General features: G+C 35.9%; 1 protein-coding gene across 1 annotated transcript in view; it reads right to left on the bottom strand.

The window, feature by feature from the left end:
- The window catches only part of LOC129222470 (alkaline phosphatase, tissue-nonspecific isozyme-like), a 41,176-nt gene extending 24,607 nt beyond the window's left edge, over positions 1 to 16,569 (bottom strand). Inside the window, exons 1-3 of the mRNA XM_054856984.1 lie at positions 16,446 to 16,569; positions 12,597 to 12,823; positions 952 to 1,126 (exon numbers count right to left, since the gene is read on the bottom strand). Coding sequence (XP_054712959.1) covers positions 952 to 1,126; positions 12,597 to 12,823; positions 16,446 to 16,569 — 526 coding nt within the window. The remainder of the gene's footprint in view (positions 1 to 951; positions 1,127 to 12,596; positions 12,824 to 16,445) is intronic.
- Between the last annotated feature and the right edge of the window lie 2,480 nt (positions 16,570 to 19,049).

Here is a 19,049-nt window from a genome sequence, read left to right as displayed (position 1 = left end):
TTTCATTCACTGATTTTATCAATGGAAGTGTAGTTGTAAAACGGTCTACGCATTTCTGGAAGCGTGTGGAATATTTGAGAGATTTCTTTCGGTGTATTTAAGCCGTTAGCGATGGATAAACAGTTAGTTTCGATTGAGAATTTGCGCTGAGTGTGTATTAGCTCTGTTTATAGCGAGGCATTTCGCTGTGTTGTTTTCGTATTTGGAAGTAAATACGTGTGTAAACGTTGAGTTTACGGTGTTGTGTGCTAATTGCTTAATTGCTGATGAATAATTTCGCAGTTGTTGAAGATCTTTCCTGTACATAGTGTAAATAAATTTCCTGTGTTTTTATCAAGAACTGTGTTTTCATTTCAAGAAAGCGGAAGTCGCACCGAATCCGTTACAATATATATATATATATATATATATATATATATATATATATATATATATATATACATTTATTTGAATTTTGGCATCTTGAATTCCAATTACGTTTTTCGCAATCACGAGCGTGTGTCGGTATGTATGAGCGTGTGTGTTTGTGTAGGCGGATGTGTGTGGGTGCGTGTGTGTGAGTGTTGTGCACGCAGTGATGTGCGTGTACGTGCAGGTGTTCGTGTGCGTGTGTGTGTATGTAGGCATGTGTTTGTGTCTGTGTGCAGGCATGAGTGTGTGTATGTGTGTGTAGGAGTGTGTGTGTGTGTGTAGGTGTGTGTGTGTGTGTATGTGTGTGTGTGTAGGTATGTGTGTGTGTGTGTATGTATGCGTCTGTGTGTAGGATACGGACGCAACCTGGACACGGTTTTCGCAAGAGCAGCAGCATCGTGAGGCGGCGGTCGACGGTGATGCTGCAGAGGTAACGCCAAAAACAGTCAAATGAGAACAATAAGCAATCGTGATTGCTCAGAAAAAAAAAGGCTTCAGAGGAATTTTTTCCTCTTTAAATTAAGCAACTAAATCACCTACCAGCTTCTTGTGCCCAGTCTAAGATGGATGTGAGTTGATTTCCGAACATTGAATCACAGTCGTTGGCCTTAGCCCTTCCAGAAACTCCTAGCATAGCAGAATTCGTCTTAGTCCCAGTGAATAGAGCTGTTGCTGTAGATGCGGAGTCCGGTACTTGATGACTAACACTGTATGTCTGAGAGAGAAAGAGAGAAAAAGATGGCGAGTCATTAGATAAATCAGTTCGTTAATTTGAACGTTATTAAGTCATACGAGACGGTTAGTTAAATCAATTTTACGAAAAAGTTCTCTGTCAACTAGTTGACTGTCGTTTATCCTTGTCTTCACACGATCCAAATTAGTTGATTCAACTATTCATCTAATAAGCTGAATGCATTCGAGCAGGTGCTCCGCAACGCTGTTGAAACAGAACCGAGTTGAGTCAACTAGTTTGCTCGCAAACGCTTGGCAATATCCTGATGAGTTGAGTAAGCTGATTCAACTTTTTGAGAAAAGAATGGTAGCTGCACAATGTGTTGGGCGTACCTGATGAGTTGACTATCGTGTGAAGGATGCTGAGCGATTCCTTCACTTTTTTACCGAGTTACACTTTCTGAAAACCGACCATTCGAAAGTTGACTCAACTGAGTTGCTTCGTGTGTGGGAGACCTAAAAAAGAAGTTGGGTAGATCAGGGCTAGTTATAGCCACAGAGGATAGTTGGCGCAAGAACAATATTTTTAAAAATAATACATTATGATCGTTTAGCCAAGTGTGTCGTTCCAACTCCCTCCTTCTACATAAATATCATTGACTAAGTTGCCTCCATCAAAGAACCAGCTTGAATTTTTGAATTATCTCTAACGTGAGTAAATTTCATGTCGTACAAATAATCGTTTTTTTGTATACGTAGACCCTTGTTTTACGCGAGGGTTACGTTACACGGAAATGCCACGTAAATCGAAACCGCGTAAATTGAGACCTATAATACTAGTGTTAAAATAGGGGTTTGGTTCCGTAGATAACAAAATACTTCATTCTAGTGATGACTAATTGTATAATAAGTTTAGTGTGCATTTATATCGAGTTTTATGCACAACATGCATTAAAGAAAACATAAATTAATTTCGTGTACGGTTTATAAAGAGGAGCTGGCAATGATATTCTTTTGGCAGTCATTAAGAATTTTTCTCTGTAATTCTTTGCAGAGCATTAACGCATCCATGATCACTTGCGCCATTACCGCGATAGAATCTTCCTTCACTAACAAATCGAAAAGATCATTTCTATTGTCTAGGAATGACTCAAAACTTTCAATGTGAACGTTTTTGGTTGTTTGTCATTGCCGTCGGGATCCTCGTTGATTTTGGCTAGAGTCGCTATATAGATAGGCCGACGTATCAGCTTAAGTTTAGCCATTTTGGATCGGATTTTTCATTATTGCGCTGCTAGGGTTACCACATCAAAGTTTCGGATTTCGCCAAATTTACCGAAAATAATATTTTATTTAATAACAACTCACGTGCTTGCTAATAAATGATCACAGTGAACAGTCACCAAACGCGATTACTCGCCAACAAACACAACCACTCAAACATGCGCTCCGATCCAAAAAGGCTAATCTTAAGCTAATGCGTCGACTCGTATAGTATATAGGAGCCTTAGTTTTGGCCTACTTTGTCACTCCTAAAAGCTCTTCTTCCAGTGAGTTCTGAACTGTGTGAGTTTAATAACTTTTCTTCTGGAAAGAGCTCTGGAACCAATCGCATAAAATGTCTCCAGTGGCCCAAGCTCGATTATTAGCACGCCAAAATGCAGTCGATTACGCGTAATCTGCAATGTTAAGGAGTTTGGATTTTGAAAGAGGGAAAAATTTTATCTGTTTTCATTGCCGCATTTTTTTTTTTTTTTTTTTTTCAAATATAATAAGCATCCCAAAAATCAAAAATTCCTATCGATTGATCCATTTGGTATAAATACCGGTGTTCACCTGGTTGACGTTAAGTTCTTCATGACTTTCTGGTTGCTTGGTGAGTTTCTTGATCTGATGAAGAGGCTCCATTGTAGCCTTGAAATAGTTATATGCTGTATTTCCTTGAGAATGTGTGCTTTATTTACGTTGATTTTTCACTTTAATCATATTGTAGCACAAAGGTTATTTGATCATTTTTTAATTTTACTACTTGCTGAATCGCCCGGCTTTGCACGGTCCACCTCGAAAATAAAAGTGACGCGTGTTCAACACTCAGGTTTGAACCAAAACAAAAAAAAGTCAGTGAAATTTTGCGGCAGATTGCGGAAAAGACCCCAAAAAGTAAACATTTCAAATCCCCTGATTACAGGAAAAGCCTCAAAACAAAAAGAAGAATTTTACCTGTTCATATTCGAGAAAAAAAAAAGGCAATAGACCTTTCATCTCAATGATTTTCTTCACCGCTATACATTTTAATAAAAGCACTGTTGCGGAAAGTTGAGATGAAGCACTGAATAATAATTTGAATGGAGGAAAGCCTTCGAAAAATAGGGATTTGATTTTGAAATCTAAGAGTCATAATTAATAGTTTTTAATTGATATCTCCGCTAATTATTATCGGAGGATTATGTTAAATAGCCAAACATGAAGACGGGAGGATTACGAATCCATCGATACCTGGTTCGATGATCAGTTCACTGTCGTTCGGGAGAAGAAGCTTGGACATACATAGATACATAGGTACAGTCATAGAAAAAAAAAACGAAACACTCGATCGTATTCAAAGACTATTGACACTAGAGACACGTGTGAGGTGTTATTGTTTCAGGAATAAAAAGTACTACATAATTATGTTAAAACATCTTTGTTAAGGGGTCGTCTTCATATTAAAACGAGCATCAACTTCAATTTTTTCAATGAGAACCTCCTTTTTTTATCACATATTTGTGATCAGTATTCATTTTTAACTCTGTATACAAAATTTTGTTTAATTTGAACCAGCCGTTACTTCAGAATTGAGTTCTGAAAAATTCCTCTCGTAATGTTAAAACGTATTTTGATATTTTTACTCATAACACAAAAACTAGATTAGGCACGGCAAAGATTGTTTTTTTATATCAAAATATGAATCGACCCAATAATAAAAACGCCCTTTACAACACCTAAAATGTAATTTTATTTTTTTTTAATGAATTATTTAAATATTTTTTGAAAAAAATATGATCTGAAACCATATTAAATTTTACCAGAAAAACAATCTAGAAGCGCTTTTATGCGGGAATCCAAAATTTGAGTTCAAAATATTCAGTAGTTTTTGCACTATGCTTAAAACTTCATTTTTTCTCACTTTAGGGGACCGTATACTTTTTTAAAACAGAAATATTGAAAGTTGGTTTCTTCGTAAAAAAAGAAAAAAAAATGTTCTACAAAATAAGCAAACCAATTATAACGTGGTTTTTCTACATTACAGTTACGTCTATGAATTTTTTAAATGCATAAATTTATTCGCTGTCTCTGCAGAAAAACAACACAATATTGCAACTGTCAGTTTTTTGTGGATATCATTCAAACGTCAATGTGTAAATAATGCGAAACACTACTTCATTGTTTAATAAAAGAATAGTTTATAGAACTCTTTTAATTAAAAGCTACACTTAAAATACTTCTGTTTTTTTTTTGCAATAGACAGTGTAGAATTAACGGCTCTTCCCGGTAATAATTTGCTAAAAGGAAGAATTATTGCCTTGTTTAAATCGGGAAAAAGCACTCGAAAAATAGCCGCACTCGAAATTTCGCCTTTAACAGTATCCAGATGGGTCAATAGGTAATATTTGCTCTTAGATAAGTTTACTGGTTTTTAGGAATTATTATTATTATTTTTTGTAAAGTGTTTGAATAATTTTCAATGTGGTAGGAGAGGAAATTTTAGCAGCAGTAGAGGGCCGCGTGCTTTGAGCCTCATTCTGCACGAAAGTAGTAGTTGTAGCTAATTGTGAACTTTTTTTTTTTTTTTTTTTGACTTCGTCAAAAATTTAACAAAACATTAATTTGCGTGTTAGATTAAGTAGAGTTTTTGTCTATTCTTAATTATAATTTAAATACCTTTTTTTTTCTCTTTATTTTCTCGGTCATTGTCTGTGCATTTCACACTAAAACTATTCTCGCAAGACAAAGATAAAATTTCAATTTTTTTTTTAATAACGTGGAAAAATATCGACAAAAAAAATAGAGTTGCAAAAAATTATTGTTTTCAACTACTTGATGCCTATCTTATTAAACGCATGTTTTTCAGAATCCTATATCTGAATATTCGTCCCCACCTTTAGGACACTGACACTCTATTTCAACTTTCTGATCCTATTCTTTAAGCAAACAACGGGCCACATGGACCAACTGCGAATGCTGAATGCGGCCCGCGTCTCCACTGCGGTTTGGTTGTCCCATTCGATGACTGCAGTGCGTCCTAATAATGAGCACAACAGCCCTGCACCGAACATCTGGTTTAACCGAACAATGAAGCAGGTGTCATGTCATTGAAGCCAAGAGTGCATAAAAACTGGTGGATGAAGAAAATTTATCTCACCAGTGAGATGCCGTAAACATACAGCAGATAAATTTACTTTATCTACCAGTTTATTCGCACTTTCAGCTTCAATGAGGTGAATTCTGCATCCCTCACGCTTAGTTTCGATTCCAGTCTGCGAAATCCGTAGCAAGGACGAAAGTGTAGTCTCTGGATAGATTAAACTTATCTGTTCAGTTATGTTTTGCGTAATATTGCTCTAGGTGCGTCTGCCTATAGCCTCACATTATAGGAAATGTTCATTTGCAAGTATATAGTCCGCGAAACAAAATTAAATGATACTAAGCTTTGTTTGAATGGTGCTAAGTTACAAAATCAGAGAAATTACAAGAAGTCTGATTTCGATTCACCTTGGTTTAAGCTAAAATAACTTTTGTATTTTTAAATTACGAGTTGGACCACCTCGAATCTCGTTGCTAGAAATAGCATTGGGAAATTACTTTCCTAAATTGCTTTTAAGAGCCATTACATGTTTAACTAAAACCGCCAATTGTGTTATGCTTTTTTAATATTACCACGCATTATGATCTTCCGCATCAAATTTGGATTTGAAACAAATTCTCTTTTTTTTTTTTAATTACAAAAAAGCCGCTAGAACAATTACCGTGTTTGTCCACTGTGTTAATTCATATAACCAAATTTTTACCAAATAAAGTTCGAGTATGAACAGTTTGCTCAATAACGGGTATTTATATTCTCCTGTTTCTGTTTTATTTTTCAGATTTATACTTCGTTCATTTTATGTATATGGAGCAAATTTTCACGGAATAAATAAACCTTGCTTCGCTCGTGTCTCCAATCTATTTAATGCTGCGTCTTCCCACGTTGTGCGGTATATTTTTTATATTTTTGTGTGCGATGGCCTAAATTTCTGCCGATGTTCTGCGAAATTAAAAACGCGCAATTCCATTTTACATCAAAAGACTTTCTATTCATTCCAAAATAAACCTGTAACATAGGTGCAATACATTTATCAAACATATTCACATCATAATTCTTGGTATAAGATTGGATATTTACATTTTTGTGAGGCTAATTTGTTGAATGATTATATAAGCAATACAATAGGTTCATATTAGAAAAGGCAAAAAGTTCCATTAATTTTAATTTGTCCTTATTCGATTTACTAAACAACGATCTATACGATGAACCAGTCAAACCCAGTCCGTCATTCTTAGGTTAATTCTGATAGACAAAAATCTGTAAATATTTTAACTTTTTTTTCAAAAAAAAAAGTTTTTGACCGTAAATCGTTTTTTGGCGCAACATTATCGGCCCAAAAAGTATCGAATTACGGAAAAAAAGAGAGAATTTCAAAAAATCATGAACTGAGCTGGATAATCTCGATCTTTTCTTTGTTTACATTCCGTTACTTGATAAGCCGTGACCTTGAAAGAAGCGTTTTCAATGTGGTGACGGTCCCTAAAACGTTTTTCGTTAATAACTCCTGTTCTACTGCACGGAATGCAGTGAAATTTCGTACCCTGGCTGTATTTTGCGGTCTAAACATAATTATGTAGCAAAAAATAGGGGTTCCTATTTGAAAATCAAGAGTTGGTGCTCGTTTTGCTTTGTATATGGTCCCTTATCAAAATTTTACCTATGTAGTTTTAAAGAAGACTTTAAACCAAGTCGGATGACACCTTTCTTTCCTTTCTAGCATGAATAATGGCCGAATAATTAAAAGTGTTTCGTTTTTTTTTCTATGACTGTACATACATAGATACATAGGTACAGTCATAGAAAAAAAAAACGAAACACTCGATCGTATTCAAAGACTATTGATACTAGAGACACGTGTAAGGTGTCATTGTTTCAGGAATAAAAAGTTCTACATAATTATGGTAAAAAATTGTTGTTAAGGGGTCGTCTTCATATTAAAATGAGCATCAACTTCAAAATTTTCAATGAGAACCCCCTTTTTTATCACATATTTGTAATCAGCATCTTTTTTTAACTTTGTATACAAAGTTTTGTTTAATTCGATCCAGCCGTTACTTCAGAATCGAGTTTTGAAAAATTCCTCTCGTAATGTTAAAACGTATTTTGATATTTTTACTCATAACACAAAAACTAGATTAGGCACGGCAAAGATTGTTTTTTTTGTATCAAAATATGAATCGACCCAATAATAAAAACATCATTTATAACGCCCAAAATGTAATTTTAGTTTTTTTTATGAATTATTTTAATATTTTTTGAAAAAAAATATGATCTGAAACCATATTAAATTTTAACAGAAAAACAATCTAGAAGAGCTTTTATGAGGGAATCCAAAATTTGAGCTCAAAATATTCAGTAGTTTTTTGCGCTATGCTTAAAAATTCCTTTTTTCCTACTTTAGGGGACCGTATACTTTTTTAAAACAGAAATTATGAAAGTTGGTTTCTTCGTAAAAAAAGAAAAAAAATTGTTCAACAAACTAAGCAAACCAATTATAACGTGGTTTTTCTACATTAGAGTTACGCCTATGAATTTTTTAAATGCATAAATTTATTCGCTGTCTCTGCAGAAGAACAACACAATATTGCAACCGTCAGTTTTTTGTAGATATCGTTCAGACGTCAATGTGTAAATAATGCGAAAACACTACTTCATTGTCTAATAAAAGAATATTTTATAGAACTTTTTAAATCAAAAGCTATACTTTAAATACTTCTGTTTTTTTTTTTTTTTTTTTTTTTAATTATTATTTATTTATTTATTTTTTTTCTGAGTTTAGCCATTGCCTTTTGTAAAACAATAACTCAAATTATATATATATATATATATATATATATATATATATATATATATATATATATATATAAATTTGAATTTTTGGCATCTTGAATTCAAATAATGTTTTTCGCAATCACGAGCCGTGTATGTGTATGTATGCGCGTGTGCGTTTGTGCAAGCGCATGCGTGGTGGGTGCGTGTGTGTGTATGTATGCATGTGCGTGCGTGTAGGCGTTCGTGTGTGTTTGTGTACGCGCGTGTGCGTGTAGGCGTTCGTATGTGTGGGTATACGCGCGTGTGTGTAGGCGTTCGTGTGTGTGTGTATGTAGGCATGAGTGTTTGTGTCTGTGCAGGCATGAGTGTGTGTATGTGTGTGTGTAGGAGTGCGTGTATGTGTGTGTGTAGGATATTGACGCGACCTGGAGACGGTTTTCGCCAGAGGAGCAGCATCGTGAGGCGGCCGGCCGACGATGGTGCTGCGGAGGGTGCTGGTGGGAAAATAAAATGATATCACATTAAAACAGTCAAATGAAAGCAATAAGCAATTGTGATTGCTCAAAAAAATTAACATGCACAACTTTTTCACAGAAACATACAACAAAACTCCAGTGTCTTGCCAGTCATGTTGCAATAGAGTGTAGAATTAGTGGCTCTTCCCGCTGATAATTTGCTAAAAGGAAAAATTATTGCCTTGTCTAATTCGGGAAAAAGTACTCGAAAAATAGCCGACAGTGTGAAGTTTCTCCTTTAACAGTATCCAAATGGGTCAAAAAATAATAATTGCTCTCAGATAAGTTTACTGGTTTTTAGGAATTATTTTTTTTTTTGTATAGAGTTTGAATAATTTTCAATGTGTTAGGATCTAGGAGAGGAAATCTCAATCGCACTAGTGGGCCGCGTGCTTTGAGCTGTATTCAGCACAAAAGTAGTAGTTGTGGCTAATTGTGAACTTTTTTTTTTTTTTGACTTCGTCACAGATTTAACAAAACATTAATTTGCGTGTTAGATTAAGTTGAGTTTTTGTCTATTCTTAATTATAATTTAAATACTATTTTTCTATTTACTTTCTCGGTCATTGGCGTGCATTTCACATTAAAATAATTCTCGCAAGACAATGATAAAATTTCAAAATATTTTCTTCTCTTTTGAACAACATGGAAAAATATCGTCAAAGAAAGAAAGTGAAAAAAAATATTGTTATCAACTAATGGGTGCCTATTTTATTAAATGTATCTTTTTCAGAATCCAGTATCTGGATATTCGGCTCCAACTTTGTGACACTGGAACTACTTCCACTTCCTGTTCTTATTCTTTGAACACACAACGGGCCACATGGACCAACGTCACGGGCTGAATGCGGCCCGCGTCTTCACTGCGAATTGGTTTTCCCATTCCATGGCTGCTGTGAGTCCGAATATTGAACACAACAGCCCTGAACGAGATTTAACCGAACAATGTAGCAGGTGTCATGTCATTGAAGCCGAGAGTGCCTAAAAACTGGTGGATGAAGAAAATTTATCTCACTAGTGAGATGCCGTAAACATACAGCAGATAAATTTACTTTGCCTACCAGTTTATTCGCACTCTCAGCTTCAATAAGATGACTTCCGCATCCCACACGCTTAGTTCCGATTCCAGTCTGCGAAATGTGCAGCGAGGACGAAATCGTAGCTTCTGGATAGTTCAACCCGCCTGTCGGGTATGCTGCCTATATTATTGCTGTAGGTGCGCCAGCCTGATGCTGTAGACAATGCTAGTGTGCAAGTATATAGTGCGCGAAACAATATCAAATAAAGCTAAGTTTTGTTTGTAATGTTAGAAAATCGGAGAAATGACAAGAAGTCAGATTTCCCTTCACCTTGGTTAAAATTAAATTGACTTTTTTTTTTAAATTACGGGTTGAACCATCTCGAATCTCGTTGCTAGAAACAGCATTGGGAAATTACTTTCCTAAATTGCTTTTATGAGCAATTACATGTTTAATTAAAACCGCATATTAGGTTATGCTTTTTAAATAATACCACGCATTATGATCTTGCGCATCAAATTTAGATTTTAAACAAATTCTCGTTTTTTGATTACAAAAAAAGCCGCTAAAACAATTACTGTGTTTTCCACTGTGTTAACTCAAATAACCAAATTTTTCCCAAATAAAGTTCGAGTATAAAGGGTTTGCTCATTAACGGGTATTTATATTCTCCTGTTTCTGCTTTATTTTTTAGATTGATACTTCGTTCATTTTATGTATTTAGAGCAAGTTTTCACGGAATAAATGGACCTTGCTTCGCTCGAGTCTCCAATCTATTTAATGCTGCGTCTTCTCACGTTGTGCGGTATATTTTTTATATTTTTGTGTGCGATGGCTCAAACTTCTGCCGATGTTCTGCGAAATTAAAAACGCGCAATTCCATTTTACAATCAAAGACTTTTTATTCATTCCAAAATAAACCTGTAACATAGGTGCAACATTTATCAAACATATTCACATCATGTTTCTAGGTATGAAGTTGAATATTTACATTTCTATGAGGCTTGAATGATTATATGAGCAATCCAATAGGTTTATATTAGGAAAAGTCAAAAAGTTCCATTACTTTTAATTTGTCATTATTCGGTTTACTAAAGAGCGATCTATACGATGGACCAGCCAAACCTCATCCGTCTTTCTTAGGTTAATGCAGATAGACAAAAATCAATAAATATTTTTACTTTTTTTTTTTTTCAAAAAAAAAAAAAAAAAAAAACGACCGTAAATCGCTTTTTGCCGCAACATAATCGGCTAAAAAGTATCGGATTACGGAAGAAAAGAGAACTTCAAAAAAGCATGAGTTGAGCTGGATAATCTCGATCTTTTCATTGTTCACCTTCCGTTACTTGATAAACCGTGACCTTGAAAGAAGCGTTTTCAATGTGGGGATGGTCCCTAAAACGTTTTTCGTTAATAACTCCTGTTCTACTGCACGGAATGCAGTGAAATTTCGTATCCTGGCTGTATTTTGCGGTCTAAACATAATTATGTAGCAAAAATTAGGGGTTCCCATTTGAAAATCAAGAGTTGGTGCTCATTTTGCTTTGTATATGGTCCCTTATCAAAATTTTACCTACGTACTAGTTTTAAAGAAGACTTTAAACTAAGTCGGATGACATCTTTTTTTCCTTTCTAGCATGAAAAATGGCCGAATAATTAAAAGTGTTTCGTTTTTTTTTTTTCTATGACTGTACATACACTCAATTTTTAATTATATAAGATTAGAGTTGTTCGAACAAAAGGATTTGTTCCGATTGACGTAATAAGTTTATGAAATTCTGATGAAAACTTTTAATCATTCAGTGTAAAAAAATTCCGAAACGGTACTGGTTATTTCCGTGGAACGTCTTGGGATTTCACACGTTTTCACCTACTTCCCCGTAAAAACAAGCATCATCACAAAAAAGGTTCCTGAATCGCTACAAGTTGCACGCGTGCAGACTTTTCATTGTTGTGGAAAATATTTTTAGCAACCAGTTTAAAGATTGAATGAGCGTGGTTATTAAGTGTATCGGCCTAAGGTTGCGTACGGCCTGTCCAGATTGACTAAGCTCCCAATGAGAGCGAAAATGTCAATGGATAGCTACAGCTTTGCAAGGCAGGAATTGCAGGCAAGAGATGTGCTTGGTTCCTTCTTGCAGAGCGTTGGCAGTGGTCGCTCTGATTTTAATGGAGCCTTCTTGGTAAATTAGGAAGGTTTTAAGCAATTACACTAAACCTACTCGATTTTTCAAGACGGTTCTCGAGGCATGACTGGTTTTAACAGGGCAGATTTCGCACGTCTTCATAAAGTTTCAAGGTTAATTTCAGAAAGGTTACTGACTTTTAGCGGTAAGCGTTCCTGGGTTTCCCAAGATATGTTACTGGAAAAAATTGGGCACGTCAGCTGCCTATTATTTTCCAGGAACGTTTCTGAATCGTTTTTACAGTGTTAGTTTCTATGGTGACAAATGAAAAGATAATTAAAAATCCTCATGTATATAACATTCAATTCACTGATCGAGTAACGATCTGTGACGTCACCAACAATGAAACTCGCGCCATAGCATGATAATTTGATAATATTTTTTGGTCATGTTTGAGATGCAGGGAAATACTTTATTTTGACAAGGCTGAACTGGATCCGGTAATTTAACTGTTTTACGGGTAAGACTGTCATTTTAGGAGAATGAAGAAATGAAAAAGTGGTCAACAATTAACGCTATTTACTAGAGTTTAGGATTAATCCACTGCAGTTAGGGTTAATATTTCAATCATCAAAATATCACCAAATAGGCAATTGCTTCGTTCAAATGCATAAGCAATTTTCACCCGTTATACCTTGACGGGCAATTTTCTAGTAATCTAATGAAAACCACGAACCTTTGAAAGTGCCAAGTACGGAAATTTCTCGAAGCTAAGTTGACTGTCTTCTCCAACTCTGCCCTCTCTTTGTCCTTGATATAACCTTGATGCCATGACAGTACTGACCCCCATTCCATCACCGACGAAGATGATTAGGTTTTTTGCGATTCTGGTGTTCGGAACAACACGCAAAGAGTCTTGAAGATCCTCTTGTCCCATTTCAAACCAAAATGTCGGTGATTCCTCTGGAAAAGAGAAGCACAACCTCTTATCATACTGTAAAAAACATTGGAAAATCTGCGTAGATAACTCATATTTGAGAGTGATAATCGAAAGTTTCGCTGAAAACTCAAGTTAAAAGTCAGAGGTTGGAAATATTGTTGAAAATTTCCTTAGAAATTTTTATCGAACTATAAATAATTTAACTAGCTATGAACGGAACAAACTATAAATTAGTAAACAAATTTGCATTGCAATCTTCATTGCAAATCAATGCATTGCAAATCTTCAGATAGTTTTTTAACACGGACACTTATCTCCTTTTTCACTGTAAAAAAATTCCGAAACGTTACTGGTTATTTCCGTGGAACGTCTCGGGATGTCACACGTTTTCACCTACTTCCCCGTAAAAACAAGCATCATCACAAAAAAGGTTCCTGAATCGCTACAAGTTGCACGCGTGCAGACTTTTCATTGTTGTGGAAAATATTTTTAGCAACCAGTTTAAAGATTGAATGAGCGTGGTTATTAAGTGTATCGGCCTAAGGTTGCGTACGGCCTGTCCAGATTGACTAAGCTCCCAATGAGAGCGAAAATGTCAATGGATAGCTACAGCTTTGCAAGGCAGGAATTGCAGGCAAGAGATGTGCTTGGTTCCTTCTTGCAGCGCGTTGGCAGTGGTCGCTCTGATTTTAATGGAGCCTTCTTGGTAAATTAGGAAGGTTCTAAGCAATTACACTAAACCTACTCGATTTTTTAAGACGGTTTTTAAGATTTTTTAAGACGGTTCTCGAGGCATGACTGGTTTTAACAGGGCAGATTTCGCACGTCTTCATAAAGTTTCAAGGTTAATTTCAGAAAGGTTACTTACTTTTGGCGGTAAGCGTTCCTGGGTTTCCCAAGATATGTTACTGGAAGAAATTGGGCACGTCAGCTGCCTATTATTTTCCAGGAACGTTTCTGAATCGTTTTTAGTGTTTAGAGCACTTCAAAACACACGTTTTGGAAGTTTTCAAAACATTTCTGAGAGGATAGAACATTTATTTGGTTCAGGATACTTTTTTAACCGGCTTCATTATTAACAGACTTCAAAGGAGGGTATGTATGTATTCGTATGCGGCTTTTTATGTATGTTTTCTAATTTCTCCAAGACCCCTGGACCGATTTGAAAAATTCTTTTTTTGTTTGAAAGCAGTAGTGCACACACGAATTTTGCAAGGGGAGGGTCCGAGATCGAAAGCCTCATTCTCATATCATACCCCAATTCGCTGTCAAGCATATTGACTTTATTTAATCGATTCCCGAGAAGGAAAAACAGTAAAAAATAAAGTACTGAATAAATAATTAACATTATTTAATGAAATGTGCTTAAATAAATAACCAGAAAGCAAAATAATTTACGCTTTTACTTTTTTGATAATTAAAAAATGGATTCAAGTTCATAGAATGTAATTTTAATCTGTAATTACAAAACTAAAAATATGGTTATTACATTGTGTTCATTTATAACTCCCATTCTGCTTCTTAGAGACCATTCATTACAGGAAAAGTTCACAATATTTTTTAAATCTTTTAACATGAGGATTTTATTTTTTCACTTATCATTGGAACTGAAAATAGTGTTTCCTTTGTTTGAAACTATTCTACGTGCAAAATACATAAAATCGTAATCAATCAGGAAAAATATCAAGACTTATGGGAGGGGTCCGGACCCCCTGGACCCCTCCCTTGTGTGCGCCACTGTTTGAAAGGGTATACTTTCCAGATGGTCCCATGGTAATTTTGTCTGGATCTGATTAGGGGTTTCGGAGAAATCTAAGAAACTTTAAATTTAGACTGCGAAGGCTTTTTTTTTTTTTTCTGTGTATTACAAAAATATGATTAGAATGGAATTCTAAAGAAGGAGGAGGAGGTAGCACCTTCTATACCCATTTGAAGACGGTCCTGAAGTACAATCAGGGCTGTCGAAAGGCCATCTCGGCCTAGTCGGAAACTAGGCTGCATCGGAATCGCAAAGGGGGTCCAAAAATCAACAGACAGGGGGCCTCCGTCTTGACTTTCCGCAGTCATGAGTGCACTCACAAAATTCCTTATTATGGGCACTCCTGGTATTAAACCTATTTTCAGCGCCTTATTGCTTATCAAGATCTCAAGGCGCTATTAAATGTAGTCCTGGCACAGGCACTACCAAATTTGACGGTCCTTCAGACTTGTATTCATTAAGAGTGTTGCATTGCAAGGGTAAAAAAAAAAAGGCGTTTAACACAAACAGAGGCCGATCATTCTGAGACTGTACATGGGGCACATTTCTAATTTAGGCCCCCCCCCCCCAGTACCTGATTACTGAATAGGTCAACTAGGCCTTGACCTAGGGCCCCCCGCTCTTTAGGGGCCCCCAAATGGCTAAAATTAGTTTACCTAACCAAAAAAGCGGTAATGTTTGATTACTGGGGCGCCTGAAAAAGGGTTTGGCCTAGGGCCCCTCGACGTCTTAATCGGGCCTTGCCCCCCCCCCCCAGGGTCCGACTAAGATTTTTGAAGACACTGGGCATGAAATTCATTTTGTGCTCTCTCCCTCCCCTATTCCCACTTATTCTATATCATGAAGGTATAAAATATTTCGATTCTTGCGTAGCAACACAACCATACTAAATTTGGTGGTACCTCATACATTTAAAAAGTAGAAGAGCAGTATACAATAATTGTATCAGACTTTGTTAAATTTTGCCCATTGCAGTAAACCGTAAATATAAAAATTATCTATGATGTAACTTTTAATGGTAAATACAGACTAAACTTGGAGTGGTTTTGGGATTTGCAAAGAGATCAAATTTTTAAAGGGAATTTTCATCAACAAATAAGAGATTTTTTTCTCGTCTTGTCACTTGCAAAAATATCAGTTATATCATTGTACTCTAGATTCTGCGTGAAATTATTATTTTTAATTAGCATGATAAATTAAGGAGAATGTGGGCCCCCTGAAGTCAAAGAAGAGGGGCCTGTGCCCCGCATGCCCCTGCGGTAATCAGGCTCTGATCACAAATCGCAACCAGCCCCGCGACCCACCGGCCCTTCGGGCAATCGCCCTACTGCCCGATTGGCCAGTCCAGCCCTGTTTAAGAGGGTGCTCAATGTACCCTTCATTTAACATTAGCAGTAGCATAGAAAATGCCACAAATTTAGAAACATTTAATTTCCCCAGCTGTTCTTTTGTAGACAATTATTTTATAGCAATGTATATGCACATTACACGTGTATAGTATAAAATGTAGTATTGTTTTTTCAGTTCAATGAATTTTTTTAACCCCCTTCCCCATACGTATGAAGTTTGGGGAAAGGGGTTGAGCACCCTCTTTCAGTTGAAATAGGAAGTTAAAATTCTTCCAATGTATTACTATCCACAAGTCTACAATGTAAAAAACGATTCAGAATCGTTCCGGAAAATAATGGGCAGCTGATTATGATCAATTTCTGGCAATAAGACACCTTACAAAAACGCAGGAACGTTTTCCCGCTAAAATTCAGTAACATTCCTGAAATTATCCCGGAAGCCTCCTGAAAAATTCAGAAACCTTCCAGTTTAAACCCAGTCGTTTTTTCTGGAACTTTCGAGAAAACTCAGGTAGGTGTAATATATTAACTTGTCACCTTCCAGATTTATTACGAAAGTCCCACTACCATTATAGCAAACATGGCCATAACCAAGCCAGAATTGCAAGCCAGTATCGAGCATTGTACTCACCTGCAATTTTTGCAAAGCAACGTCGTCCATACCTATTTGCTCCCTTAGGGAGCTTAACCAGCATGGACAGACCGTATTCAAATTGATGCCGATACACTTTATAAACACACTCAGTCAGTGTTTAAACCGGTAGCTAAAAATATTTTTCACAACAGTGAGAAATCTGCATTCGTGAAACTTGCAGCAATTCAGGGAACGTTTTGATAATGATACTTGATTTTTCCAAGAAGTGAATAAAAAACCACTGAAATCCTGAAACGTTACACGGAAATACTCAGTAACGTTTCTGAATATTTTTACCAGTGTAAAAACATTGAGGGGTGTCCTGTTATCTAGGAAAAAAAACATTTTTTTTTACTTGTATTTTTGATCCACCCTACACTAGATTCTTTTGGTCGAAAAATTCTGAACTTATAATCAACTCTGAGAAGCTAACCCGGAGTCGTGGAGTCCTATTGATTTCGGAGCAAAGATGTCGCATTCGGTGGCTAAATTCAATCCGTTGTTTTTCCTCTGAGTCTGTAGCGCTGCTAGGGATGCGGATTGATTTGTGTGTGCGTGTGTCGGAGGGCGGGGGGGGGGGGGGATCGGGGCTGATTTGGGGGTAAAGGAGTCGGAGTTGGTCACTTTCCTCTCCAACTCAGTAAAAACCCTAATATTTACTATTGAAAATTGAGGACTGAAGGATTAAAGGGCTCCAAGAATTCCTTGTAAGACAAAAATTTCAAAAGAGAGTCATAGTCTCAAACTTAACTCCTCGAGAAGACTTTGAAAAAAATTCCAATTACAACTATCATTTTTACTGAATTTTAATGCAGTTATTACTAGTTATTGTGAACAAAAAAAAAATATTCCAGAAACACGTTTTTAGAGTTTTAATTTATTTTTTGTTTGTTAGAAATATGAATAGTATATTGCTTTTCAAGTCAGTGAATTTCGTATAACATTTTGCATAGTTCTTTTTCTTCAATTGTATTATTTTCAATGAACGTTTTAAAGATGGGATTCGATTAATTAATTTTAAAAAATCGCAAATATGTAAAGTTAATTGCTCTAATGTTTTAGAAATTTGCATTAGTTTACTTTGAAATGAAAAAAGCGGGGAGTATAACATCCTAAAAATCTTTTTTTTTTATTATTATTAAAAATTTCCGTGTTTCACAAATTTTACTGTATCTACTTTGCTTTTGTTTAGTACGTGAAGCTTGAATAACAGAATAAAATAAGGAGCAGATGCAGACTGTAAAAGCAATTCAGAAACGTTCCTGGAAAATAATGGGCAGCTAATGTGCCTAAATTCTGCCAGCAACGTATCTGGCAAAAATTTAGAAGATTTCCAGTTTAAATTCAGTGACTTCAATGAAAATAACCTGGAATCTTTCTGAGGAATTCATAAACCTTCTCAATTTAACGCAATCACGTCTTCCGAGAAAATCGGGAACCCTACAAGAAACCTTACATTTTTTATCATATACACTGTAAAAAACGATTCAGAAACGTTCCTGGAAAATAATGGGCAGCTGATGTGCCCAATTTCTTCCAGTAATATATCTTACAAAAATCAGGAACGTTTTCCGCTAGAATATCAGTAACCTTCCTGAAATTATTCTGGAAGCTTCCTAAAATATTCTGGAAGCTTCCCGTTTAAAGCCATTCGTAGCACTGGAATTTTAGAGTAAACTTAGGAGGGCATACTATAATAGCTTGCCACCTTTCTGCGTTTCCTGCAGAGCTCCAACAGCAGTACAGTCAAGTCCCGACTTACGCGAGTTCCAAGACCCTTCGCGTAAGTTGAGAAATTTCGCGTTGTGGAAAAAGGGTATGTGTAAAAACTTTTATAAACATACCCATACGATTAAAAACACATGTAAACACTACCTCAAACTGTTAAGAACCATTTCTTAACTATACATTACTGTTTCTTAAACAAAAAATTGAATTTTTATTTATTGTATTTTTTTTTAAAAACGTTTTATTTAACATAAAAAACTGCTACGATGCACAAAATCAATAATCAGTGGGAAAGGAAGACGTAAAATAAACCACTACGGTACGTTCATTAGGTAGTAAGAAAAACAAATGCGCTATAGTTGTTGAAACTTTCTCTTTTTCCTTCTATCTTCAGAAACTTTAAATGAAACAGCGCTCTTAGGTGTCATTATATTTCATTAACTTTCCCATATAGAATGAAAAAAATAAATGGAAAATGAGGAGTAGTTATTTGTATAAGCGATGTTTAGACTAGTACGGGGTGGGAACTTCCGTCCTCAGCGATGCCAAAGGAATGAAGGTACATTCACGAAAAAACCGCGATTCCCTTCGGAAAATTTTCATGTTGCGGGTGAAGAATTCGCGTTAGGAATAAAATTCTTCACTGGGGGAAAAAATCTCGTTATAGCCATTTCGCGTAAGTCGGATCGCGTTGTAGCGGGAGTCGACTGTATTGCAAACATGACCAAAGCGAAGCCAGAATTGCAAGTAGTTACTCGTCTGCAATTCTTGCAGAGGTA

Source organism: Uloborus diversus, chromosome 5 (genome assembly GCF_026930045.1).
Source record: "Uloborus diversus isolate 005 chromosome 5, Udiv.v.3.1, whole genome shotgun sequence".
Classification (NCBI taxonomy): domain Eukaryota; kingdom Metazoa; phylum Arthropoda; class Arachnida; order Araneae; family Uloboridae; genus Uloborus; species Uloborus diversus.
The sequence above is the reverse complement of the archived record's forward strand: the minus strand, read 5'-3'. Positions and strand labels throughout refer to the sequence as shown.